Source organism: Lissotriton helveticus, chromosome 1_1 (genome assembly GCF_964261635.1).
Source record: "Lissotriton helveticus chromosome 1_1, aLisHel1.1, whole genome shotgun sequence".
NCBI classification, from domain to species: Eukaryota; Metazoa; Chordata; class Amphibia; order Caudata; family Salamandridae; genus Lissotriton; species Lissotriton helveticus.
In genome coordinates this window covers 1,338,902,692-1,338,930,153 of record NC_136057.1, presented here as the reverse complement: position 1 = coordinate 1,338,930,153, position 27,462 = coordinate 1,338,902,692, and the positions used below count along the sequence as shown (strand labels likewise).

The 27,462-nt window shown below is 49.9% G+C and overlaps 1 protein-coding gene across 1 annotated transcript in view; it reads right to left on the bottom strand.

Moving 5' to 3' along the window:
- Positions 1-643: 643 nt before the first annotated feature.
- Positions 644-27,462, bottom strand: part of LPAR2 (lysophosphatidic acid receptor 2) — a 138,359-nt gene continuing 111,540 nt past the window's right edge. Inside the window, exon 3 of the mRNA XM_078682656.1 lies at positions 644-2,328. Coding sequence (XP_078538782.1) covers positions 2,030-2,328 — 299 coding nt within the window. The 3' untranslated portion in view covers positions 644-2,029. The remainder of the gene's footprint in view (positions 2,329-27,462) is intronic.

Here is a 27,462-nt window from a genome sequence, read left to right as displayed (position 1 = left end):
ATGGGCGGAGGGGGGGGGAAATCGTGATGAATGTTCTCAATTTTGTTGATGAAGAAGTCTGCAATTTGATCGCAGAGGGCTTGGGAAGGGGGAATTTCGGTTGCCAGTGCCTTTGGGTGGGTAAAGGATTTAACTATATCAAAAATTGTATGTTGATTCTGATACGGATTATGGCCTGTAGAAAAGGTACCCCCGATATTATCCCCACATCCTGAACTCAGCACTTCCCCTATCGGTTCCCAATCCCTGCCATAAAGTTTTGGAAGGAGGTCAGACTACAAGCCATTTAGCTTGAAGCAGAACTAAGAGCCAAAACGTTTTAAGACCTCTGTTTTAAGCTATTGTATCACTGGTATGAATAAAGCGACATAGTATGCCTCTACCATGATGGGCTCTCTTCTGATGAGAGATAAAAACTGTGAACAACTTGTGCCAGGCGATGCCTTAAAATTGGATTTATGAATCGAATAGATACATTTCAATTATTAGAACACACTGGAGACTTCCCCAAGAGGTAACGCATGCGAAATACTTCTGCGTGTTTGTATGTTGCCACCCACACCTTACTGATCACAGCCTGCCTAGAGGTTTGCTGGCAATTAAACAGAGGCCTAGAGCCTAGAGCCAAGATCTGCGAGGTCAGTATATCTGAAAAAAGGTTTATTAGATACTGGATGAATTAAAACCAGTAAAAAACTGAAAGACACAATACAGGTAGCATTCAATGTACAAAAGCTGTGGAGTCCAAGGAAGAGGATGAACATACTGCAAGCTAGGGCTTGTTACAAAAAGCCCTAGAACACAAATGTCTGTGGATGGTGATAAACTGTATACAGTACAGTGACTGGTCAGGCGTTGAACACTGTAGTCCATTAATCTATTATTACTTATCTTAGAATGGTGGGAACAGGGTAGTGAATGACCTGGAAGTCACCTGCAACAACAGAACCCTTATACTTCTGCTTGTGACCGTGGAACAGAAGTCCACTTATGTGACCTTAGTGTTTTTCTACATACAACATATGTAAAAACATACACCATGCTTTTGGAGAATCAAAAATGTTCTAAGGAGCAATGCACCTGTCTTAACTCAATGACTCACAGTTCATATCAACTTGTTTGTGCAACACATTCCATGTGTTTTACTCATAGCATGGAAAGACTGCTGCCACACACGCTTTATGCACTGTTGTAGATGAACTTTGATGCAGCATCGTCTGTAATGTTCAGTGGAGGAAAGGCACAATATTTTCTAATGCATCTAATGTGCAGACACAGTCTGTTAATGGAGCTAATTAAAAAAAACAGGAGAAACATGTGGACCCTTCCCTGCATTTGCAGCACCTTTAGAAGAGGAAAGAGTGGTTGTAGTGGTGGCACCATGGAGCCACAGCAGAGTGTCTTTGTAGTCCATGAAACTGTTGTTGCCCTGGCTATGGGCAAGAGAGGTGATCTGTGATGGACGGTGTTGTATGTAAAGAGATTTGCAAAGCAATGGCCTGCTTTTCCCAATTTACTGCGGTCGTCCTTTTGGTACAATGGAGATAATTAAAAAATATAGTTATATAAAGAAACGGAAATAGAAGTACTGAAATATGAAGTCATAATACTGAGGGGCGAGCTAACCACATGCAACAGAACGGCCTTCGAAACATGGCTTCCAACTTGTAGAATGTGTCGAAGGGGCGCGCGGTAGGCTATGCCAGTCTAGAGGCTACTACTGACTTTCTGCGGCCATGCTTCCAGAGTGACAGGATGCAACTTTTGTAGCTTTATAGGCCAAAAGTGGATCACCCCATTGGTCTACTGACCACAGTATACATATAGGTGTTGCTCATGGGGGAAGTGAACATCCTTGTGAGAATTCCCAAAGACACTTGGTTCCTCATAACATTTACACTCTGGGACATGGAGTGGCCGCAGACCATCTAAAGCACAAACATCCTTTTGGTCTGTGGTAATTTCACTGCTGTTAATCACTCGATTGCTGGCCAATTGGTGACCCAAGAGGATATGAGCCCTCAAGTTCCTACAGCGTGGAGTCCTTCATATTATGTCCATTGCTGGAGAGCATTCGCCGTTCCATGTGGGTCGATTTCATGGAGGCGCCATAGTTTGACCGTCGGCTACAGCAGTAACAGAGGATTTTCTTGAAGGTGGCCCGCATCTCATTGTCGCGGTAGGAATATACTATGGGGTTGATGACAGAGTTGAACTCAGCCAGCAGCAGAAAGTACTTCTCTACCGCCAGGACGTTGCACTTCTGACAATTCAATCCATCTAAGAGGAGGACCACCTGCCCCGGCGTCCAACAGATCACGAAGGCACCTGGGGAAAAAAGGAGAGAGTCATTAGCATTTGGGTGCATTCGGAGGCATCAGAGGTTTTGCCAAACCTTCAAAACAAGTTACACATCCATTGCCAGGAGAGAGGAAATGACCTAGTGATAAGCGCTTGGCTCTTGAACTAAGTGATGGGCCTTCATTACAGTACTTTTTAAATGTATCCACTTGGCAGTAATTTCCAGGCGGAGAAAAATTACAGCGCGTATGCCCGCTTTACCCAGGTGGTAGGAAAAAGTGCAGTGAGCTGTTTTCTCAGCCTCATGGACATTTGTCTGGCTGTCTACTAGAAAGTCACAGCCAACTGTATCTGCTGGGCAGAGGGAAGGCATAAAATGGCTGATATCCCCTAGCATGGAGAGGGCGTGTTGGGACTTGGCCAGGCCCTTTGCATACACCACTCAGGATTGGCCCAGAAAAATGCTGAATTTATTCTGAGTGGTGTATGCCCTGTGAGTGCCAGCTAGATACTCAAATCTGCAGTCATAGCCGGCAGTGGTGGGATAAACCTCTGGCATGGCTCCTACTGGTGGGAATATCAATGGAAGTCAACTATTAATCGAGACTTGCATCTGTACTGGTGGATTTTGAGCTTGTGTCCTCCAGCTTACACTTCCTACAGCTACACAAAATCCCCACTAAGCAATCCTTGTAGCTCGCTCCGAGTAGGATTCTTCCACAATCGAGCTCCAGTGCAGTCTGTTTTCCAGTTTCAATGAAAGGTAGGCAACTCTAGTCTTTCTTCAGTTCATCTGCAATTCTTAGTCTCTCTGTTATTTCTATGAGAGCGCTCAGAGGCAGCTGCGCCCACCATGTTCTCTATTGATATGCATTATTCATTCGGTATATAATAGCTAACAGAATGGACCAATACTATGATGTGTGTGGTCTCGAAGCACTAACAAAATCTGGGTGACCTACCACATGGTTCTGCTGTTTCCCTTGACCACAGCCACGGTGTTTTGGAATCATTTTATTTTTCTGTGGCTGGAAGATTGGTAGTTCCATGTATTGTTTAGTGATGGTGTTGTATGTGCAGTGGGGTGTGTGCTGCAGGCCTTTGACATTTAATTTGTGGTGCAGGGGCTGACGGTTTCCATTTTCCAGCCTGACTTTTTACCATTGTTTATAGGTTGCGTTTCAAGAGTGGGCATGACGGGTTGGTTAATATCTTCTAATGACTTTGTGAAACACGTTTGAAAAGGTTTTCTGCTGGGGTAACAACACAATGTAATGTTGCTTTTGCTGTGTCGTGAGCATGTGGGTGTTGTAATGTCGGGTGACTCAAGAGTACAGGCCCTAAAGGTATGCAAAATGGCGTAACTGACCCCAGTTGCTTGGTATTGCAGAGTGACCACGAGCGATCACTCCTTTATTTATACCTTCAGGCAGGGGCGGCTCTTCTGCTATGGCGGAGGAGCTTTGTCCCACAGCTCACAGAGGCAAACGGGAAATAAAATGATCTTAATGCCGATCATTTTATTTTTCGTCCTGCTCTTGAGTCCTGGGGGGGCGGGGTCACTGCACTGCAGCAGGGGAGGAGGAGTGGTGGGCCCTGCGCATGAGGGCCGTCTCAGGCCTGTCAAACACTCATGCACACTGACATCTCTCCAACCCAGCTGTATTGCTGGTGGAGAGATCAGCAGGCAAGGGATCCTAACTTCAGATGGGAGTGCAAAACCAGTGCACTCCACCCAATCCCTACGCTGCTCCCATGGTGAGAGCGGCGTCAGGATTGGCCGCAGGAAAAGCTGGGAGCTTCAGTCTGTACAAAGAGGAGAAGCCCAGGGAGCAGCGCGGCAAGCGGAAGACTGGCAGGTAAGTTTTCTTCTTTAAAAAAAAAAAAAACATTTTAGCTCCCTCGCGCTCCTCCCTCGCTGCCAACTAGGGGTGGGCGTAGTTCGCGAAGTAGCGCTACGCGAAGCTACGCGAAGTGCACTTCGCGAACTTCACGTAGCACTACGCGAGCTGCGTAGTAGCATGTTCGCACTGTGCAAGATGCATTTTCAATGATTGCACAGTGCGAACAAGCACCCGGCACTGTGCAATAATTGAAAACGGCATCTTGCACAGTGCGAGCTGCAGTTTTCTGCCGCTCGAGTAGATTTTTACTCTAGCAGCAGCTTTCTCAACGCAAACTGGTAGTTTCTCATCGCGAGCGGTCGCAAGCATGCACAACCACTTGCAATGAGAAACCTGACCTCCCCGCGTTGAGAGTCTCGCCAGGATGTCATTTTGCTTGCTCGCGGTCATGACGTTGAGGACCGCGAACAAGCAAAAAATGACCACTGCACTACGCTACGCTGCGCTATGCGTGTTCGCACTGTGCTACGTGCAGCTCGCGTAGTGCGAAGTTGCGCAAACTACGCGAGCGTAGCATAGTGCTTCGCCCAGGGTTACTGCCAACCTTGCCTCACCACATTTATGTCACATCAGCCGCTACTGCTTCGGGCTGCGCACAGCCCTCCGGTTGGGAAGGTGATAGAGAGTAAGGGAGAGGCCGGGTGGCACCCTACAGGTGTGATGTGCTCTAAGATTCTAAGTGAGCTTCGCGAGGGGCAGTTGTGAGAGTAAAAGATGTGCTCTTGAGAAAGCAAAACGTAAGCAAGTATGTGGCTTCACTCCCATGCTGTGTGCACGATGGAGCCGCGAGGTCACTTCAATGAACTCTGATGTGGTTCATCAGCCTATGAATGTGTCTACCCCGATCACACAGAGATGTTCTCAAAGATCAAGGGGGGGCAGCAAGTACTGTTGGGGGCTGCATGGAGCTGAATATGTGTCTTATTATGCCTGGGTTGGCTTTTTATGATGGGTTCTGGGGTGCTGGCCTGTAGAACCAAACAGGCAATGACAAACGGGGTGCGATTTATTACACATCTACCACAACAGAGACCCAACGCTGACTGGACCTACTTTTCAACCAACACTGGCCCGGGAAGAAAGTGCTGTTCAGCTAGCTTGAGGGTGATATAGGTTTAAAAAGAGAGGCTCTCTCTCCCACCACAAAGCAACCAGGGCGTATGTCTGGATATCAACTTCTATCCCTTTGCCATTGACCTAGAGGGTCCTCCACCCGTCCCAACTGAGTTCAGGCTCTCACCGAGTACAAACCGCCATTGAGCCAAGATCACAGTGTTCATAGAGCCTAGAACAGGGGCACAGCGACTTTATCTATTATTTTGCCCTTGACTGGTTGGGTTGCTGGGTCAATGTCGATGGTTATTTTATTATTGACTGTTGGATTTTTTGCACTGCTGGTGATCTGGCCTCCTGTCTATTTGTATTTGTATTTTGAAACAATAAAAAGATTTTTTTTTAAAAATCACACAGTGTTCATAGAGACAACTATTGAGGCAATCTACACTGAGGTCTTGTGCTTCATAGGCTTAGCCCAGGCTGCACCAAGCTAGGAGACTGCCATGGCTGTCCATGGTTCAAAGTACTGGCCTAGAATGGAGGACGAGCAGGGTCCGGAGCCTCAGAGGGCAGACAGGGCCGAGCGTAGGGAGTGCTAGCTAGCCTTCGGCACAGGGTGCAGACTCGGCCAGGTGCTCAGAGTACAGGCAGGGCTAGGCTGGGAGTCTCAGCAGGCCCAGGTCTTTAGTACATGTTCAGAGTATGGGCACCAATTGGTGTCTGTATGCTGGCATTCCACTTCTAGGCATCGCCTAAGCAGAGATCTTGGCTGTCGATTGTTGAGGACCAATTGTGGACAACACCCAGTGCTTAATTCGAGCCAGTGGTTGCAGATGGAGCCCACCAGCACTCATGTTGGGGCTCAGCACGTATTTTTGCTCATCAGACTTTGACCAAGACCTAGAGAAGGAAAACGCACAAGAAGGAAGGAGGAAGATAATCACAAATACTGCGACACAGGGAGAAAGCAGGAACCTGAGACAGTGAGACAAAGGGGCGGGGGATGTCTGCTTGTGAGTAAAGGAGGCAGGATTTGGATCAAGGCTTCGCAGCCTTGGTATCCAATCCCAACACTCAAAGTGCTGGCTGCGGACTACTGCGCAAAAAACTTTGTGGCCCTGCACTTATTCTTTCACAAATTAAGAACTGGCAATACCAATTGCTTACCATTGGTTGGCTTTCCTGTCAATCTCATTTGTTTGCTTCTAATTTGATTACTTTTCTTCCTCTTAAAGTATTTGCCCCTCCCCTGGGGCATAGTTTCTTTAAATCCTTTTGAATTGATGGCTTGTAGCCTTCCCCAGTTCTACATCAGGGGACTCTTTATTATTTTTTTTGCAGTACTCCATGTGAGTGCATGCATTTTCTTGCTCTGCCTTTTATGTGCTGATTCGTGGTTTAAATTGTTACCCCCTTCCACTCACTCAATCCATCATTGCTTTCCCAGTCTCATTCTTTTTGTTTTCTTTGATAGCTCGGCTGACGGAATTCACTGCAAAAAAAGCCCTTTGTGCCCTTACGTTGCTTCCACTCCCCTGCTTTCTAAACACTAAAAATAAAAAATCACTTGCACACTCTTCTTTCTTTTTATTTACAAATCCAGTTCGGATTGGCAAATAAAAAATGAAAATAATGGCTGCATCTTAGCTTTTTTTCTATTCTGCTTTACAGCTGTGCTAAAACCCACTGGCAAAGGTAGTAGGTCCAAAAGACCAGATCTTATGAGCTTACCAATTCTTGATTTGTTTGTGTTGTCTGAGGCTGAACCACATCAGCAAAAAAACGTTGGCAAAACCAGTGGGTCTGCATTGAAAAAGCCAAAAAGTGAGACCTTTGGGCTTTGCCAAGGGGGGTTTGGGGGGCAGCCGAGCCGCGAGGTCTGCCCCCAGGGCAGATTTGAGAGGGGGAAGGGGGGTGAGAGCGAGAACGGCCATTTCGCTGCTTTGGGCTGCCTGGGAGTAGCCCAAAGGCAGCCCAATTTTAGATTTGTAGCCCAAGGGTTTTATAAGGGGTCCTCGCGCTTCCCCACCCGCCATTTTAGGTATGAGTGACCTGGTGGCTAGGAGCGTGGTAGAGAGAATACCAGCACTTGTCACCCTGGCGCCTACGCTTTCCACAAGATCGTACAAGGCACTTCACAGGAAGAGCCTGGCTCTGCGAGATCAAATACTTAGGTTTCATTTCAAGCTCTGCTTTAGGAGAAGATTACCAGAAAACTAGCAAAGTCGCGGGGTTACACCTGTAAGTTCAAATCCTGTGAAAAGAACACAAGATACGTGCAGGCTAGCGGTTCCGGACCGTTGGTTTTCAAACAGTCAAGTGAGCTACATTCGTATTTTTTAAATGGCAGCACATGCCTCAAAATGGCCGAATGCCAAACCCCTTCTAGTATGAAGGCACACTGACTCACAAACATAAACCATATGTTTCCATGAATCATATGTGTGGGTAGTGGCTGGAAAGCAGTCACAGATGTGGGGGCAGTTACCACTGACAGATGAAGATGCACGAAATCATTGCTATATGGATGGTTGCAGGCTATTCGCTTTGCAATAAGGTTATATTTGTAAAATGAGCCAAGCCAAGTATATATATATTATTTTATGTCCTACCCGACCACTAGAAGGTGGAATAAGCAGGTAATGTGAAAATGTATCAGACTAATTAAGGGGGGGTTGAAGACTTCAGAATGTGAATAATTAGCAGAAAAATGATATAGGATAAAACATGTAGAAGAAGTTGAGGAATTAAAAAAACAGCTAAAAAAGAAACCCAAGCCACAAACTGCACAACTACTCAAATGTCACTTGAGACTTCCTTCAGTCTGCATTTTGGCACAGAGAAACACTGCACATGTGGCGCTTCTGCCAACTGTTTGCGGTTGGAAGTTCAAGGAGAGTTCTTGGCATGTGGGGGCCGCTTTGCAGCCAAAATCGCCATGTCGCAGTGTTAGGCATGCGTTTAATAAAGTAGCCCATTATTGGAGTATGCATTACCAAGGAGGCCAGCTTCCGCAAAAGACAACCGCCTGGGGTAACAGGCTAATAGCAGTATTACAAGCTGGAAGTTTTAAGACTTTGCAATTGTTTGAACTAGACTCGGCATAGTTATGTCGGGTAATTACCTATGCTACCGGCATTTTTGTAGCTCCTGTTTTCCGACTGCATGGTCTTGTAGCGTTTTCTGTATTTCTGAAGGTGCCATTCAACATAGATTTTTAGGTCTCGCCTCTTCAAGGCCTTTTGTTTTCCTACAGTGGGCTTAGAGTTCATCCTTCACTTTCCATTGGTTTGCTTTCTTGTCACTGTCATTTGCCTGCTTCTTATTAGTCAGTTGCCATATGGTTCCTTCCTCTTTATGCGTTTGTCCCTCCCCATGAGCATGGCCTTTTTACTTGCGGTCATCCACTGCTCATTTTTTAGGCACTACTTTTTTCTTTGTGTTTAAGCACCCTACCAAATTTGTTTATTTCTGCTGGCTCCCTCATGTTGTTGCTAGCGCCCACCAGCCTTCCATTGTAGTTGTTTGCCCCCACCCACCTACAGACTTTACATTTTTAGCTACTTGCCCCCACCCTCTCACCTTCTGTTGTTGTTGCTTGCCCCCATATACTCGCTCTCTGTGGTTGCTGCTTGCCACTCTTCCACCCACCATTTTCAGTGTGCTTGCTACCAGCCCTGCCCTTCAATCCCCCATTATCCAACTTGCCACTGTGTTACCTTCCGCCTCCCTCTTTGTGCTGCCTCCGGCATCGCCTCCCTCCCCGCAATAAATGAACCAAAAACAAAAAAATGCCATGACATGGCCAGCACTGGCTGTATTATAGTGCTTTTCCCCACACTCTTCCTCCCTCTGTGTTTCTTCACACACATCCTCCCACCCACCATTTTGCTTCCCACCCTCTCAGCAAAAAATAAAAGGCGCAAGGACCCGCCAGCGGTGGCAGCGAGATACTTCATTTATTTTTTCTTTCAGCCATGCTACACAGCAATTGCACTGCTGTACAACATGAGTAAAAGATATTGACAAAGCCAATAGCTCTATCGTAGGCAAGATCTATTGCTTCTGCCAATGCCTGCCTGTTTTGTCGCTGAGCGAATGGAAGTGTCTATGGCCTGTGCAGCCATGAGTTAGTTTTGTGGGGTGCCTAGCAAAGTCTACCTCATACAAAAGTGATGTACAATGGCAGTTGGCATGACCCCCCCCCCCCCAAAAAAATAGTAGATGGATACTGAGCAACTAAATGATCTGCCCAGATTAGACAATTTAGACAAGCGGACCAGCCGGGATTGAAAGTCAGACCTCGAGGTTCTACAGCCAACAACTTGAGCAGTGGACCATGTCTGCTATGGTGCGAAAGTCCCAAAAGCTAAATAGTCTTCCAAGAGCTTGCGCTACAGGCAAAGTTCAGAGACTTCCGTACATTTCATGATGAGCCTCACTCACTGGTGTTGGTCCAGATGGAGAAGTGCCGGCCTCTCATCATCACACCCACAAGTCTATGCCACGAGCGTCAATAGAGGGGAAACCCTAAAAATGAATTGTCCTACATTTTGCAAGGCATTCTTCATCTTTGGAAGTCTACATACTTGCATGCTTAAAATTTTGGGAGCAAATGACTTTCACCAAGAAAAAAGGAAGTCAAATTTTGGGGGAGGTGCCAGGTGGAAGGCAGAAGAGGCAAGGTGATTTTTATGTATCCCAGTCTGAGAAAGTACCCAGACTGTCAGACCTGGGAGATACTAGAGGGAAAAAGTCATCCAGTTTAACAATATCTTTCATATCCCGAACCCGTAAATCAGAAGTTTAGCACAATGCCTGCTGTGTAGTCTTTGACACTCTGGGCTAAAATGTCTGGAATTTCTATGAGCTTAGAAACGTTCCAAGCTGTTTTAAAGGAAACCTCTAAAATAATACATTGAGATAACTAGGTAACAAGACATTCATTGTTTTCAAAATGGAGAGGTCTCTAATCTGAAATACAAAATGTACAACAAAAATGACTACGACTAGGTGGAAAGAGAGAACAAATTTGAAATTCTAATCCGTCGAGGGGAGGTCCCTGATAGTTCATCATTAAACTGAGTATAGTCTTGCAAACTTCTAAAGCACATCTTTCCTCCTCTATTTGACCAAGATGAGACTCGAATCCATGAAAATAGACTCTCCTCTCATCCCACATGGGGGTTACCTACAATTGAAGTTAGGCCCCTCCTTGGAAGTGGAGGGCTTTCACATTTTTCTTAAAACTGCAGGATTCGTTCACTAAACTAAGCCCACACCCGAATCCCAGGAGCCCATTCCTCATAAGGACGGCACACCTACTGGACGATAATTGAAAAACTGACAATCGGTGCCATCCTGGCCATAATCATAACTGATCTAAGAACCAACCAACCCCACTGATCCGCACTGTGGTTACAGCACGGTGCTTGCAAATGCCCAACAGGAGGCGGGAGGGAGACCTCCTCAACCTTCAACATCTGATTGATTGGAGCTAACTGCAATCGATGAACAGAAACACTGTCATGTCCAACTCCATAACAACAAGTAACCTTGGAGGCAGCCAAGAAAAAGAAAATAGTGAGAATAAAAACACAAAACAGAGACATCAGGACAAATTTACATAGGGAAAGTATCTGCATCTTGTTTTCCAGTGGTTAGGACAAACTAAATTACAGGTGGCGACTTTGATTTGCTTTACGTTGCTTTCATCTAGAAAAAGAAAGAAAGCTCTCCTGGTAAGATCTGTGGCTGGCATACTGGCACTTGTAATGCAATGTTTGACCTTCCTTTAGATCTCCAGGCTGTGCTGAGGGCTTGGATTGCAAAGAGGACTCACTCCTGTAGAAAATGCTTGTGTCATTGGATAAAACCAAAACAGACTTGAGCGAGTCAGAAGGGAGCAGCTCCGGGAACAGGCTCCTGAGCAAGAACCTTCTGCCTAAGCTAGTATATCAAAGTTCAGGCACTGAGTGCTGACTGGGCAAGACCTCACCGTGTACGCACTTATTATGTACGCATCCTGGGACACACCCTACCACTTACATCACATTACGGAATCCGACTCACCGGAGCTTGGCACACACCACCTTAACCGCAGAGCACTTTGGGAGTGGTTGACTTCGACCTAAGTCCTGATGAAACTACTCCTCCCTCCTGCCATCATGGATATTGGAAGTAGACATCAACAGGTGGACCAGGCTCCTAAGGTCATCAGATTAATTACAGTCTTACCTATGCCCTAGGCCAGTAGAGGCAGGAAGTCGTCAAACTAGCCAGAATTACCCACTTCTCAGTTAAAGAGAACCTGTCGAGCAAGAATTCAGTCTTGTGTCCTCTGAAGAATGTACACACTACCAAACTATGTATGGTAACCAAATGCGTGTGCCCTTTAGCATTTCAAGTCGAGTAACTGGAAACCATGCACGCTGAGCATAAGAATAGACATGTCCTTATACGATTAGTGGAAAAAAAACTGAGGCATGCCGCATGGGCGTTACCGGAAACAAGAGAGCGCAAGTGAGAACAATCAGCTTGAATAAATAAGTTCAAAAACCCATGTAGAAAAGTTAAGAGGGTTATTTTCAATGTAACCAAAATCTCTTATTGAGAATTAGTATATCGCTTAATATTAGTGAACTTTAATGTTTAGGCAGAAACACTTTGGAAGCTGAAATGTCTAGTTGGTAACATCCATTGGTACTGGGAAGTGTAGTCTTGGCATACAAAGGACATCCAAAAGAAATGTGCTTTCGCAAAATGATCTGAATTTTGGCGGTTTGGATTCCCGTCCTCGCTGTGCCCACCAGCACTTCTCACAGTCCCAGAGTCATTAAGCACCATATCACTTAATTCCAAGGAGACACCCGCTTACCCCTTAAAAACAGCTCCGACTACTTCTGCCCCATATCGTTCCCATCAGCACCACTCTCTTCTGCATTCACCAATTAATAATGACCAGGTGCCCCAAACTTCCTGCGTCGTCGCTCACTGAAAGTGTATTATTTCCAAACAGTGGGTGCCTCTGGTTCACATGCATCGAATGGATCTGGCATCAGGGGACATGGCACTTCACCTGGGGCTGGACCATGCACAACCCTACCTGTGAAAGTTCCAGCAGACACCAGTCCTCGGAGGCCGTGTGCCCCTAGGGCATGACCTGCACCTAACTTGGCAGATAGTACTACTTCTTCCAGATTGCCAGGTTCCTTCTAGCTCCTAGGCTTCCTAAAGGTTCTTACTGGGAGCCAGCCTTCCAAAGTCACTATATGTATGGTGCGATATGTATATGTATGGTGCTGCCAAAAAGTGCTATATCTTCTAAACCTCAAATTGTATGTGTGTTGCAGTTTACTGAAGAACACTTTAAGAAAGTCAAAGAGTAGGGCATTACTACAGTGGATGTTGACGCACGTAAAAAGCGGTGTTCTCCGTAGGCCGGCCATCGTTGGTCGGTGTAACAAATGAAACCATGGCAAACATCAGCGACAGCTACTAAGAGGCAAGCTATGCAAAATCCCCAGTTAATTCTAGCGGATAATCTCAGTGGTATTTGCACAACGATGGGATTACCTCTCGTCTACAAGCTGTGTGGACTGAATTTTAGCCAACACGTGCTTCTGGAGTTACATTTCTTAAAAAGCACATAGACTGCTAAAATGAAGATAAACTATAATCCCGGCTTTAACTCCACAAGAAGACAATTTAGTTACACAAACTCCAGGTTTTTAATTGTCCAATTTCTTACTGTTTTATCCACTTGAGAGGGAGAGTGTTGCAGACAGAGCCATTCTCAGAAATCCCTTTTAATCACCTTGTACACTGCAGTGCTGGGGGCCTTGGGGAGAAGAGGAGGCCTCGCTTATTAGCCGCCTCCCTGGGGGAGCAATAAGGCATCATGTTTACAAACTCTACGCCTCTCTTCAGCATCCACTAACGTCATTGCAATGGCACAGGCAGAAAACAAAGGCAGGGCTTAGGGACCGGCACCTGTAAGCTGCCATCTGTATTTAGCTTGGCGGGAAATTCACGGTGCAAACAACAAAAGCCATATTTGCTCATTCGGTTGAGAGAAAAGACTGGTTCATAAGACATCCTGCTCAGCAATGAGAAGGAGGAGCTTCTCGCATCGCCCATCAGGAATCCCTAGAGATGGAGATGAAGGACGGGATAAAGACAGCTTATTTTTGTCTTTTCATCCTCTAAGAATGCAAAGTAATGGTTTCAGTATTTTATCTGCCGTATATTATAAGGATGCTGTAAGTCACCTAAGAGTTTCTTCATAAGGTCATGTAGCTCTGACGTGACATGCAATATTATTTTAAAGGTGTGGCAGAGGGAATTTTATTTCTTCTAATAGGTGATCATACCATCAATTGTCTCGCAAATGCCTTAAATCGTGGGCTTTTGCTCCTGCGTGTGCAAGAGTTGGTATGGTTGCAGACAAGAAGAATATAAACAGACTCTGTAGTGCGCCAAAAGACTTTGAAATATTTGTTGCAAAAACAAGACAATCAGTTTAATGCAAATCAGACTAAAAAGCTGATAAACAGTAACACAGAGGGTGATTCTTTCTTTACTGTAATGAATTATGTGCAAAAAATGTGCTTTTCTATACATGTTGCTGATCAATGTTCACTTTAGAAAAACCATGAGAACAAAATACTTGTTGCTTAAATAGCAGCTTTAATGATGGTCCATAGCCTGCCTTTATCTTGGTTGCAGACTCTGGCAGCAGGCAATGTGACATCAGAATTCATTTGAACTGTTACTACATTTTCTTATTACAGACACAACTATAATACCGGAATTAGAGACAAGCTTCCATATGCTGGGATTGTAGGCCTCCATGTATTATATGCATATTATGTTTTTCTATCACATGACAGGACCCGCATCTTTGTAATGACTCTGGGCAAACTGCATATTATTCTGGAGAGCCTGTCACAATATAATCCAGCTACATGTAAGTGAATGAATTATCTGCATTTAAAGCCTTGCAAAAGCTTCCAAGGGGCCGAAACACGTTTTGGATGAAGTAGAAAATAAAGGAATAAAGTCTGAGCAAATGACATGCACAGGACTGATTTGCGAAACATTTTGTCATTTTATGAATATAAAACACTGTTCCTGTAATACTGAAACATTTATATCGGTGAATTCTGCATCTTAAATGCAAGATATTATGGCTTCTAATTTTGGGTGTTGATGTTCTTTTTACATATTGGTTTACTTTGTTCCTGGATTGTCTTTATCTCCAGAGGTCAGAGTTGCAAGACACCACTGACAAACAACTAGAAACAATTAGGCAATAAGCACCCACTACCGTGGCATTTTCTCCAATCAATAATGTTCAACAGAGCGTCTGACAAAGCTGTGTGGCAGCCTTGGAGCTACAGTCTGGAGGCAGTAATGAAAGAAAACGTGTGGAATACACCAAGGGGCTGCCCTGCGGATTGCACCAATGATACCTGGCTCTGAAAACTGATTAAAACTGCACTGGCTCGGATGGAAAGGGCAGTCTGAGAAGCTCTTAGGAGAGGAGTCACTCCTTGTTTATATTTGAAGAGTACCATTAAAATGGATAACTGCATGCACCACTTAAAATTAAATGCTGCAGTATCAAGTGCAATATAGAAGCAAGCGTTAGAAAATTATTAGTAGCTTCATAAGATTAAAGTGATTATGAAATGTACAACCTTTTTTTATACACATGTGACATGAGAGGCACACCTAGAATGGGACCTTCCCTTCCTAGATGACAGTGCAAGGTTGATTTAAGGTTTCATTTTTCCTACCCAGACAGCACCTCAGCATCCTCATGATTTCAACACTGTCAGGGATTCATTATGCTTCTGAGCAGGATGCCCCACAAAAGAAGGTAGGGAGGGAGTGCTCCTGGGTAATATGGAAGTCTGGCGCTGCTTCCAGAATATTACTTTGCTCCTGTTAAACATGACATGTGGCTACGATTGAAATTGTGGCTCTTAAACATACGGCAGGTAAACGCAAAGTCTTTTAGGTAACCAGTTAATTGGCACTGCTCTGGGTTCAAAGAGTGGTTTAGGCTCTATGGCTTGTAGGTGAGATAGAAAGACTCAGACAAGGCTCTTAATTTAACGTGCTGCCTCCAGAAGTCAATGGAGAGCCTCAATCGAAGGGAGTACACAGCGGCGGCCGTCTATTAGGGCGGAGTAGCACCCCCTCTGCCACCCACAAATAAAACGATAATAAAACGGGTTTCTAACCCGTTTAATTATCGTTTTATTTGAATCCCCTGGATGAATCTTGGGGGGCGGGTCGAGGGGATGACACTTTGGTGGGGTGTGGTAGTGCACTCCCTTGTCCCTTCAATGTGCATTAGGTGTTTGGCCGACCGTTTCAGGCCGGCCAAACATCTCATGCGCAGTGAAGCTTTCTCCAGCTCCATTTGCGTTGCTGGGGCTGGAGAAAGAAGACACAGGCTCCCAGTCTGTCTGGGAGAGTACAGTCATAGCGCTCAGGCCAATCCTGATGCTGCTTACCTGCAGCGTCATGATTGGCCCCAGTGCAGTCTGGGAGCCGGTCCCAGAAGCAGGAAGAGCGCGATGGAGCAGATGGCGGAGGCGATCGGGGTACGTTTATTTTGTCCCTCGAGCCCCCCCTCACAAACCTCTCTCCCAGCTCCCTCCTGCGGCTTGTGACGCCACTTTGGCAGTGGACGGGCCGCGACTGGAAGTACACTATGTTATTTTCAGAGTCTCCACCTCTTAAGCTCTGCCACAGTCTGCATTTGCTGCAGGTAAACTGATGTTTGTGGCAAGAGTTAAAGATAAATGCTGTTACCTACTATGAATAATAATTTGATACAAATCTGTAGCATTGTGATCTGAAGACCAGTACCATGATCTAGACATGATACAATGATATCCATTACTTGAACTACAGGTTTGGAGGGAGAAGTAGCGCTCTGAGTCTTACTGAGGAAAGTGCAGAAAACATCAAGACCAGGAGAGTGTTTAGCGCCTCTGAAGCCACCCAGCAGGCCCATGATCAAATCCCATCGCTAGGTACAGAGCTAGGACCCATACTCTGACTATACCGAGGTAAACACTATTAAATTGAGGGTGAGACATGGAGGAGAATTTTAAGTGTAGTTGGATTTAATACTGAAATGTAAAATATGTCCACCAAAGTTCCACCCCTAAGTCTGAAAACATATCTTGCTTGCACCCTTCTGAAGACTTGAGAGGATTTGTGCACCATCTGAGTAGATACAGGATCCTGCACCATAGCATCACGCAGAAACAATAAATATCCAAGGTACCAAAGGAGCTGGAAGGTGGAAGAACTGAACCCTGGGATTTTGACTGAAGACTCAAAAGGTGCAAATGCCATTACTTGGTGGCAGTTAGCTAGGGAGGAAAACACATAGGTCAGAGCAGTACCTTTGATACTACGCATCTTCAACCTTTGAAGGAATAAAGAGTGATCAACAGTGTTGAATGCACCTGAAAGATCTAACTTCATGTCCTACTAAGATCTTGTCACATAGACAACCCCATCTACTAATACTCCTTCCAGGATGGAAGCCCTTCAGAAATGATTCTCCTTTAAATTTTCAATGCAGTTCTTCTGGCAGCCATCTATAAAGTATACATGAAAAGAAATGGCTAAGGCTGGAGGCTTGGACAAGGCATTGGGGATATTCCTTTGGGCATTGGAGACTCCCCTTATTTCAAACTGTGCTGACCTGCTGTTGCTTTCTAAGCAGCACCGTAAAACACTACATTCCATGTCATTTACTCCAATAGCATGCAGGCATGGGCCTCAAATTTCCGGCTCATTCAAATTTGTATCTGAGAATTCTTAATTCTGACAACTCAACTCTCACCTCGATCTGCATTCTCAGAGTGCCGGTATTCTGAAGAACCAAATTTGCTCGGTTTTCAAAGTGTTCTATACAAATCAAAGCCACTGCCCTATCACCAATGCAGGCTGGGTTTATGTACATACCACACCATAGATACCCACTGTGCGTCCTGTATGCGCTTCTACCGAAAGGAAATAATTACAGTAAACGCAAAATGGACATCAGTGAACTGTGGGCAGCCCAGAGATGCCCAGGGCAGAGAAATGAGCCAGAGTCTCAAAGGGTGCTGGGAGAGAATTCGCGAAAATGCAAACACCACCAACTCACAGAGGCGTGAAAGAAACAACTCATTATAAGAACCTTCTCCACACAGGAGCAGCTTTTAGCGGAGTGTGTGGGTGAGCCTTCTTCTCTGCCTCAGCTGGTAGTATCTCCCCTTCCAAAATTCATATCCCTCAGTAGCATCAAAGAAATTGATTTCTTTTTGCAATAGAATCAAATAAGAGGTAGTCATGTCTAGAGTAACATCACACTCACCTCAGTACCCCAAAACATACTCTGTATCTCCTTAAATCCCTCACCTCTGCAATTTCCACTCCAATCACAGTCAATTTCGGTAAGGATACACAACTCTAACAATTGGGTCAGCAAACAAAAAAATCACTCCACTGCGTTGCATTGGACCACAAAGGTAGTGATAGGAGAGTGGAGTGTGCAATTAGCTGCGGCTGCAACAATTTAAGCGTGTTTTTTTTACGGTCGAGCCTGAGAGAGCATGTACTGAAGCATGCATCTTGCTTGTGGGACACTGTTGCTAACAAAATTGGCTTGGAGCCCGCCCATTGCTTACCATTAGTTGGCTTGCATGGCACTCTTCTTTACAGCCTTGTAATTCGTCAAGGCAGACCTCACATCATTTACCTTCCTCTCGGTGGAGCAGGGACCAACCACTGGTTGATTCAACTCAATCAGTGCACGCCCGCTGCTCATGACTTGACTGAGGTACTATTTTGTTCTTTTTAACTTTTATAGTGCCTTGCAAACAGAAGGCGTGTGACTAGCACAAATGCACCCACTAGGACAAACAAAATTACAAAAATGTATTTTCTACAGTTAACTTTCTTTTATTTTGCCAAATGTTCTTTTTCCACTTTACACTCACGTTTTACTTTGATTTTGCTCGTGGGTACTGTACTCAAAAGATGAGGGCTATCTTATTGGAAAGCGACATTGTTTCTTTCTTATGTGTAATTTCAGAAATTATGCTTTAACACATAATCAAGCAGTACACCCCAATCCAATCTGCCCCACTCCAATCAATGACAATCCACACACCTCACCCCACACCAATCCGCCCACTCAATCCAATCTACACCAGACCAATCCAATCTATCCACTCCAATCCTCTCAACCCACCCCACTCCAATATGCCCCCCTCCAATCTGCTCCATAGCAATTCGCCCTACCTCAACCCAAAACAATTTACCCCATTCCATTCTTTCACACTCCAATCTGCCCCGCTCCAGTCCAAAGCAATCCGGCCTCCGCTCCAATCCAAAGCATTCCACCCCCGCTTCAATCCTAAGCAGTCCGCCCCAGCTCCAACCCTAAGCATTCCGCCCGCTCCAATCCTAAGCATTCCCGCCCGCTCCAATCCTAAGCATTCCCGCCCGCTCCAATCCTAAGCATTCCCGCCCGCTCCAATCCTAAGCATTCCCGCCCCGCTCCAATCCTAAGCATTCCGCCCCACTCCAATCTGCCCCACTCCAATCCGTTGCCCCACTCCAATCCGTCGCCCCACTCCAATCCGTCACCCCACTCCAATCCGTCGCCCCACTCCAATCCGTCGCCCCATTCCAATCCGTCGCCCCACTCCAATCCGTCGCCCCACTCCAATCCGTCGCCCCACTCCAATTCGTCGCCCCACTCCAATCCGTCACCCCACTCCAATCCAAAACAAACTGCCCAATTCTAATCCAAAACAATCTGCCCCACTCCAATCCAAAACAATCTGCCCCACTCCAATCCAAAACAATCTGCCCCACTCCAATCCAAAACAATCTGCCCCACTCCAATCCAAAACAATCTGCCCCACTCCAATCCAAAACAATCTGCCCCGCTCCAATCCAAAACAATCTGCCCCGCTCCAATCCAAAACAATCTGCCCCGCTCCAATCCAAAACAATCTGCCCCGCTCCAATCCAAAACAATCTGCCCCGCTCCAATCCAAAACAATCTGCCCCACTCCAATCCAAAACAATCTGCCCCACTCCAATCCAAAGCAATCTGCCCCACTCCAACCTGCCACACACCAATCTGGTCCTCATCGATCCAACACCATCTGCCCCACTCCGATCCAAAACTATCTGCCTCACTCTGATCCAAAATCATCTGCCCCACTCAACCCAATCTGCACCACTCAACCCAATCTACCCCACACAAATGCAATCCAGCCAAATCAAATCTATGCAACTGCAGTCCACCCTACCCCACCACACCCCAATCCAACCCACCCACTCCAATCCAATCCAATCCACCCCACCCCACCCCAAACCAATCTAATCCACCCCACTTCAATCCACCTCACCCCATTTCAATCCACCCCAATCCAATCCACACCTTCCAGTACACCCACTCCAAACCACCTCACTCCACTCAATCTAACCCAGTCCAATTCACCTCAATCTACTTCAAACCAATCCACCCCGCTACCTCAATCCACTCCAATCCTATTCAACCTCACTCCAATCTAAGCCACTCCACTCTACAACACTGTACTCTACCACACTCTCTGCTATTAAACCACTTAACTCTAACCCCCTCTACTCAACTCTACAACACTCTACTCCATCTACTCCACGACAATCTACTCTACTCCAACAAATCCAGTCTACGACACTCTACTCTGCCCATGCCACTCTAGGACATTCCATGCCACTTTTAGCCATGCTGAACAGCAGCCAGACTGGTGTACAACATGGCAAAAACACATTGCTAAAGCCCATAGCTCTTCTATAATATGTGAGACCTATTGGCTTTGCCCATGCTTGTTTATATTTCCATTCCTCAGTTTTCAGGCGAAAGGCTGGATCTGACTCACACCGGCCATGAATCATCTAGTTAGACACGTGGCCACGTGAGAGCGGCGAGGGATCACCTACTGCCCACGGCAATGCAACCACAGCCAGTAGCTGCCTGGGCAGAGGACTCAAAACTGGGCAGCCCGGCGCCAGTGCCCTGTCCAGGTAAGTCGCGTGGATCGCAGTGGCAGCAGTGAATTACAGCGCCGTCTTTGAAGTAACACTGCTATGGCGAGTCCTAACTTGCTGAAATGTGAATGCACAAAATATTTGTGCTAAAAAAATAAAAAAAACTTCCTTCCAGTAGTTCTGGAATGCAGACGAAGCTCTTGTAAGTAATACCATCCGGAATTCCTCCCCAGACAAGTTATGCAATGATCACCTTACACAAAAGACCCGCTTCTGCCCACTGAGTAAAACAAGGACGAGCCGGTTCAGGGCATCAAAGAGGGCATTCAACACCCCAGTGCTGCAAGGAGAGCATGCGACCCCAAGGCATACAGGTAGGGATGCAACCGCAACAAACACAATGCAGATAGAAGGGCATGCCACCCCAAAGCAAACTAGGAGGGCCTGTAACCCTATGACAACTAGGAGGGAACGCAACCCCAGACCCGCCAAACACACCACATAAGCAAACCTTCCTTCGGAACTCATTCTGCAGAATCTAAGGCTTCATAAACCTCCAAAATGCCCCTGGAGCATGGCGTCCAGCTCTCCAAACCACCCCTGGAGCATGGCGTCCAGCTCTCCAAACCACCCCATGAGCATGGCGTCCAGCTCTCCAAGCCTCCCCTGGAGCATGGCGTCCAGCTCTCCAAGCCGCCCCTGGAGCATGGCATCCAGCTCTACAAGCCACCCCTGGAGCATTGCGTCCAGCTCTCCAAGCCTCCCCTGGAGCATGGTATCCAGCTCTCCAAGTCACCACTGGAACATGGTATCCAGCTCTCCAAGCCACCCCTGGAGCATGACGTCCAGCTCTCCAAGCCACCCCTGAAGCATGACGTCCAGCTCTCCAAGCCACCCCTGGAGCATGGCGTCCAGCTCTCCAAGCCACCCCTGGAGCATGGTATCCAGCTCTCCAAGTCACCACTGGAACATGGTATCCAGCTCTCCAAGCCACCCCTGGAGCATGACGTCCAGCTCTCCAAGCCACCCCTGGAGCATGACGTCCAGCTCTCCAAGCCACCCCTGGAGCATGTCGTCCTCTCTCCAAGCCGCCCCTGGAGCATGGTATCCAGCTCTCCAAGTCACCACTGGAACATGGCGTCCAGCTCTCCAAGCCACCCCTGGAGCATGGTATCCAGCTCTCCAAGCCACCCCTGGAGCATGGCGTCCAGCTCTCCAAGCCACCCCTGGAGCATGGTATCCAGCTCTCCAAGCCACCCCTGGAGCATGTCGTCCTCTCTCCAAGCCACCCCTGGAGCATGGTATCCAGCTCTCCAAGTCACCACTGGAACACGGCGTCCAGCTCTCCAAGCCACCCCTGGAGCATGGTATCCAGCTCTCCAAGCCACCCCTGGAGCATGACGTCCAGCTCTCCAAGCCACCCCTGGAGCATGACGTCCAGCTCTCCAAGCCACCCCTGGAGCATGACGTCCAGCTCTCCAAGCCACCTCTGGAGCATGGCGTCCAGCTCTCCAAGCCACCCCTGGAGCATGTCGTCCTCTCTCCAAGCCACCCCTGGAGCATGGTATCAAGCTCTCCAAGTCACCACTGGAACACGGCGTCCAGCTCTCCAAGCCACCCCTGGAGCATGGTATCCAGCTCTCCAAGCCACCCCTGGAGCATGACGTCCAGCTCTCCAAGCCACCCCTGGAGCATGACGTCCTCTCTCCAAGCCACCCCTGGAGCATGGTATCCAGCTCTCCAAGCCACCCCTGGAGCATGGTATCCAGCTCTCCAAGCCACCCCTGGAGCATGTCGTCCTCTCTCCAAGCCGCCCCTGGAGCATGGTATCCAGCTCTCCAAGCCACCCCTGGAGCATGTCGTCCTCTCTCCAAGCCACCCATGGAGCATGTCGTCCTCTCTCCAAGCCACCCCTGGAGCATGGTATCCAGCTCTCCAAGTCACCCCTGGAGCATGACGTCCAGCTCTCCAAGCCACCCCTGGAGCATGACGTCCAGCTCTCCAAGCCACCCCTGGAGCATGTCGTCCTCTCTCCAAACCACCCCTGGAGCATGGCGTCCAGCTCTCCAAGCCACCCCTGGAGCATGTCGTCCTCTCTCCAAGCCACCCCTGGAGCATGGTATCCAGCTCTCCAAGTCACCCCTGGAGCATGACGTCCAGCTCTCCAAGCCACCCCTGGAGCATGTCGTCCTCTCTCCAAGCCGCCCCTGGAGCATGGTATCCAGCTCTCCAAGCCACCCCTGGAGCATGTCGTCCTCTCTCCAAGCCACCCCTGGAGCATGGCGTCCAGCTCTCCAAGCCACCCCTGGAGCATGTCGTCCTCTCTCCAAGCCACCCCTGGAGCATGGTATCCAGCTCTCCAAGTCACCCCTGGAGCATGTCGTCCTCTCTCCAAGCCACCCCTGGAGCATGGTATCCAGCTCTCCAAGCCACCCCTGGAGCATGGTATCCAGCTCTCCAAGCCACCCCTGGAGCATGTCGTCCTCTCTCCAAGCCACCCCTGGAGCATGACGTCCAGCTCTCCAAGCCACCCCTGGAGCATGACGTCCAGCTCTCCAAGCCACCCCTGGAGCATGTCGTCCTCTCTCCAAGCCACCCCTGGAGCATGGTATCCAGCTCTCCAAGTCACCACTGGAACACGGCGTCCAGCTCTCCAAGCCACCCCTGGAGCATGGTATCCAGCTCTCCAAGTCACCCCTGGAGCATGACGTCCAGCTCTCCAAGCCACCCCTGGAGCATGACGTCCAGCTCTCCAAGCCACCCCTGGAGCATGGCGTCCAGCTCTCCAAGCCACCCCTGGAGCATGGTATCCAGCTCTCCAAGCCACCCCTGGAGCATGTCGTCCTCTCTCCAAGCCACCCCTGGAGCATGGTATCCAGCTCTCCAAGCCACCCCTGGAGCATGGTATCCAGCTCTCCAAGCCACCCCTGGAGCATGTCGTCCTCTCTCCAAGCCACCCCTGGAGCATGGTATCCAGCTCTCCAAGTCACCACTGGAACACGGCGTCCAGCTCTCCAAGCCACCCCTGGAGCATGGTATCCAGCTCTCCAAGCCACCCCTGGAGCATGACGTCCAGCTCTCCAAGCCACCCCTGGAGCATGACGTCCAGCTCTCCAAGCCACCCCTGGAGCATGACGTCCAGCTCTCCAAGCCACCCCTGGAGCATGGCGTCCAGCTCTCCAAGCCACCCCTGGAGCATGGTATCCAGCTCTCCAAGCCACCCCTGGAGCATGGCGTCCAGCTCTCCAAGCCACCCCTGGAGCATGGTATCCAGCTCTCCAAGTCACCCCTGGAGCATGACGTCCAGCTCTCCAAGCCACCCCTGGAGCATGACGTCCAGCTCTCCAAGCCACCCCTGGAGCATGGCGTCCAGCTCTCCAAGCCACCCCTGGAGCATGGTATCCAGCTCTCCAAGCCACCCCTGGAGCATGACGTCCAGCTCTCCAAGCCACCCCTGGAGCATGGCGTCCAGCTCTCCAAGCCACCCCTGGAGCATGACGTCCAGCTCTCCAAGCCACCCCTGGAGCATGTCGTCCTCTCTCCAAGCCACCCCTGGAGCATGGTATCCAGCTCTCCAAGTCACAACTGGAACACGGCGTCCAGCTCTCCAAGCCACCCCTGGAGCATGGTATCCAGCTCTCCAAGTCACCCCTGGAGCATGACGTCCAGCTCTCCAAGCCACCCCTGGAGCATGACGTCCAGCTCTCCAAGCCACCCCTGGAGCATGGCGTCCAGCTCTCCAAGCCACCCCTGGAGCATGTCGTCCTCTCTCCAAGCCGCCCCTGGAGCATGGTATCCAGCTCTCCAAGCCACCCCTGGAGCATGGTATCCAGCTCTCCAAGCCACCCCTGGAGCATGTCGTCCTCTCTCCAAGCCACCCCTGGAGCATGACGTCCAGCTCTCCAAGCCACCCCTGGAGCATGACGTCCAGCTCTCCAAGCCACCCCTGGAGCATGGTATCCAGCTCTCCAAGCCACCCCTGGAGCATGACGTCCAGCTCTCCAAGCCACCCCTGGAGCATGGCGTCCAGCTCTCCAAGCCACCCCTGGAGCATGGCGTCCAGCTCTCCAAGCACCCCTGGAGCATGGCATCCAGCTCTCCAAGCCACCCCAGGAGCATGACGTCCAGCTCTCCAAGCCAACCCTGGAGCATGACGTCCAGCTCTCCAAGCCACCCCTGGAGCATGACGTCCAGCTCTCCAAGCCACCCCTGGAGCATGGTATCCAGCTCTCCAAGCCACCCCTGGAGCATGACGTCCAGCTCTCCAAGCCACCCCTGGAGCATGACGTCCAGCTCTCCAAGCCACCCCTGGAGCATGGTATCCAGCTCTCCAAGCCACCCCTGGAGCATGACGTCCAGCTCTCCAAGCCACCCCTGGAGCATGGCGTCCAGCTCTCCAAGCCACCCCTGGAGCATGGCGTCCAGCTATCCAAGCACCCCTGGAGCATGGCATCCAGCTCTCCAAGCCACCCCAGGAGCATGACGTCCAGCTCTCCAAGCCAACCCTGGAGCATGACGTCCAGCTCTCCAAGCCGCCCCTGGAGCATGGTATCCAGCTCTCCAAGCCACGCCTGGAGCATGGTATCCAGCTCTCCAAGCCACCCCTGGAGCATGGTATCCAGCTCTCCAAGTCACCCCTGGAGCATGACGTCCAGCTCTCCAAGTCACCCCTGGAGCATGACGTCCAGCTCTCCAAGCCACCCCTGGAGCATGACGTCCAGCTCTCCAAGCCACCCCTGGAGCATGACGTCCAGCTCTCCAAGCCACCCCTGGAGCATGGTATCCAGCTCTCCAAGCCACCCCTGGAGCATGTCGTCCTCTCTCCAAGCCACCCCTGGAGCATGTCGTCCTCTCTCCAAGCCGCCCCTGGAGCATGGTATCCAGCTCTCCAAGTCACCACTGGAACACGGCGTCCAGCTCTCCAAGCCACCCCTGGAGCATGGTATCCAGCTCTCCAAGCCACCCCTGGAGCATGACATCCAGCTCTCCAAGCCACCCCTGGAGCATGACGTCCAGCTCTCCAAGCCACCCCTGGAGCATGGCGTCCAGCTCTCCAAGCCACCCCTGGAGCATGTCGTCCTCTCTCCAAGCCACCCCTGGAGCATGGTATCCAGCTCTCCAAGCCACCCCTGGAGCATGGTATCCAGCTCTCCAAGCCACCCCTGGAGCATGTCGTCCTCTCTCCAAGCCACCCCTGGAGCATGGTATCCAGCTCTCCAAGTCACCACTGGAACACGGCGTCCAGCTCTCCAAGCCACCCCTGGAGCATGGTATCCAGCTCTCCAAGTCACCCCTGGAGCATGACGTCCAGCTCTCCAAGCCACCCCTGGAGCATGACGTCCAGCTCTCCAAGCCACCCCTGGAGCATGACGTCCAGCTCTCCAAGCCACCCCTGGAGCATGACGTCCAGCTCTCCAAGCCACCCCTGGAGCATGGCGTCCAGCTCTCCAAGCCACCCCGGGAGCATGGCGTCCAGCTCTCCAAGCCACCCCTGGAGCATGGCGTCCAGCTCTCCAAGCACCCCTGGAGCATGGCGTCCAGCTCTCCAAGCCACCCCTGGAGCATGGCGTCCAGCTCTCCAAGCACCCCTGGAGCATGACGTCCAGCTCTCCAAGCCACCCCTGGAGCATGTCGTCCTCTCTCCAAGCCACCCCTGGAGCATGGTATCCAGCTCTCCAAGTCACCACTGGAACAAGGCGTCCAGCTCTCCAAGCCACCCCTGGAGCATGGTATCCAGCTCTCCAAGTCACCCCTGGAGCATGACGTCCAGCTCTCCAAGCCACCCCTGGAGCATGGTATCCAGCTCTCCAAGTCACCACTGGAACACGGCGTCCAGCTCTCCAAGCCACCCCTGGAGCATGGTATCCAGCTCTCCAAGTCACCCCTGGAGCATGACGTCCAGCTCTCCAAGCCACCCCTGGAGCATGACGTCCAGCTCTCCAAGCCACCCCTGGAGCATGGCGTCCAGCTCTCCAAGCCACCCCTGGAGCATGGTATCCAGCTCTCCAAGCCACCCCTGGAGCATGGTATCCAGCTCTCCAAGCCACCCCTGGAGCATGGCGTCCAGCTCTCCAAGCCACCCCTGGAGCATGACGTCCAGCTCTCCAAGCCACCCCTGGAGCATGGCGTCCAGCTCTCCAAGCCACCCCTGGAGCATGGTATCCAGCTCTCCAAGCCACCCCTGGAGCATGGCGTCCAGCTCTCCAAGCCACCCCTGGAGCATGACGTCCAGCTCTCCAAGCCACCCCTGGAGCATGGCGTCCAGCTCTACAAGCCACCCCTGGAGCATGTCGTCCTCTCTCCAAGCCACCCCTGGAGCATGGTATCCAGCTCTCCAAGCCACCCCTGGAGCATGGCGTCCAGCTCTCCAAGCCACCCCTGGAGCATGGTATCCAGCTCTCCAAGCCACCCCTGGAGCATGTCGTCCTCTCTCCAAGCCACCCCTGGAGCATGGTATCCAGCTCTCCAAGTCACCACTGGAACACGGCGTCCAGCTCTCCAAGCCACCCCTGGAGCATGGTATCCAGCTCTCCAAGCCACCCCTGGAGCATGACGTCCAGCTCTCCAAGCCACCCCTGGAGCATGACGTCCAGCTCTCCAAGCCACCCCTGGAGCATGGCGTCCAGCTCTCCAAGCCACCCCTGGAGCATGGCGTCCAGCTCTCCAAGCCACCCCTGGAGCATGACGTCCAGCTCTCCAAGCCACCCCTGGAGCATGGCGTTCAGCTCTCCAAGCCACCCCTGGAGCATGGTATCCAGCTCTCCAAGCCACCCCTGGAGCATGGCGTCCAGCTCTCCAAGCCACCCCTGGAGCATGACGTCCAGCTCTCCAAGCCACCCCTGGAGCATGGTATCCAGCTCTCCAAGCCACCCCTGGAGCATGGCGTCCAGCTCTCCAAGCCACCCCTGGAGCATGACGTCCAGCTCTCCAAGCCACCCCTGGAGCATGGCGTCCAGCTCTACAAGCCACCCCTGGAGCATGTCGTCCTCTCTCCAAGCCACCCCTGGAGCATGACGTCCAGCTCTCCAAGCCACCCCTGGAGCATGGCGTCCAGCTCTCCAAGCCACCCCTGGAGCATGTCGTCCTCTCTCCAAGCCACCCCTGGAGCATGACGTCCAGCTCTCCAAGCCACCCCTGG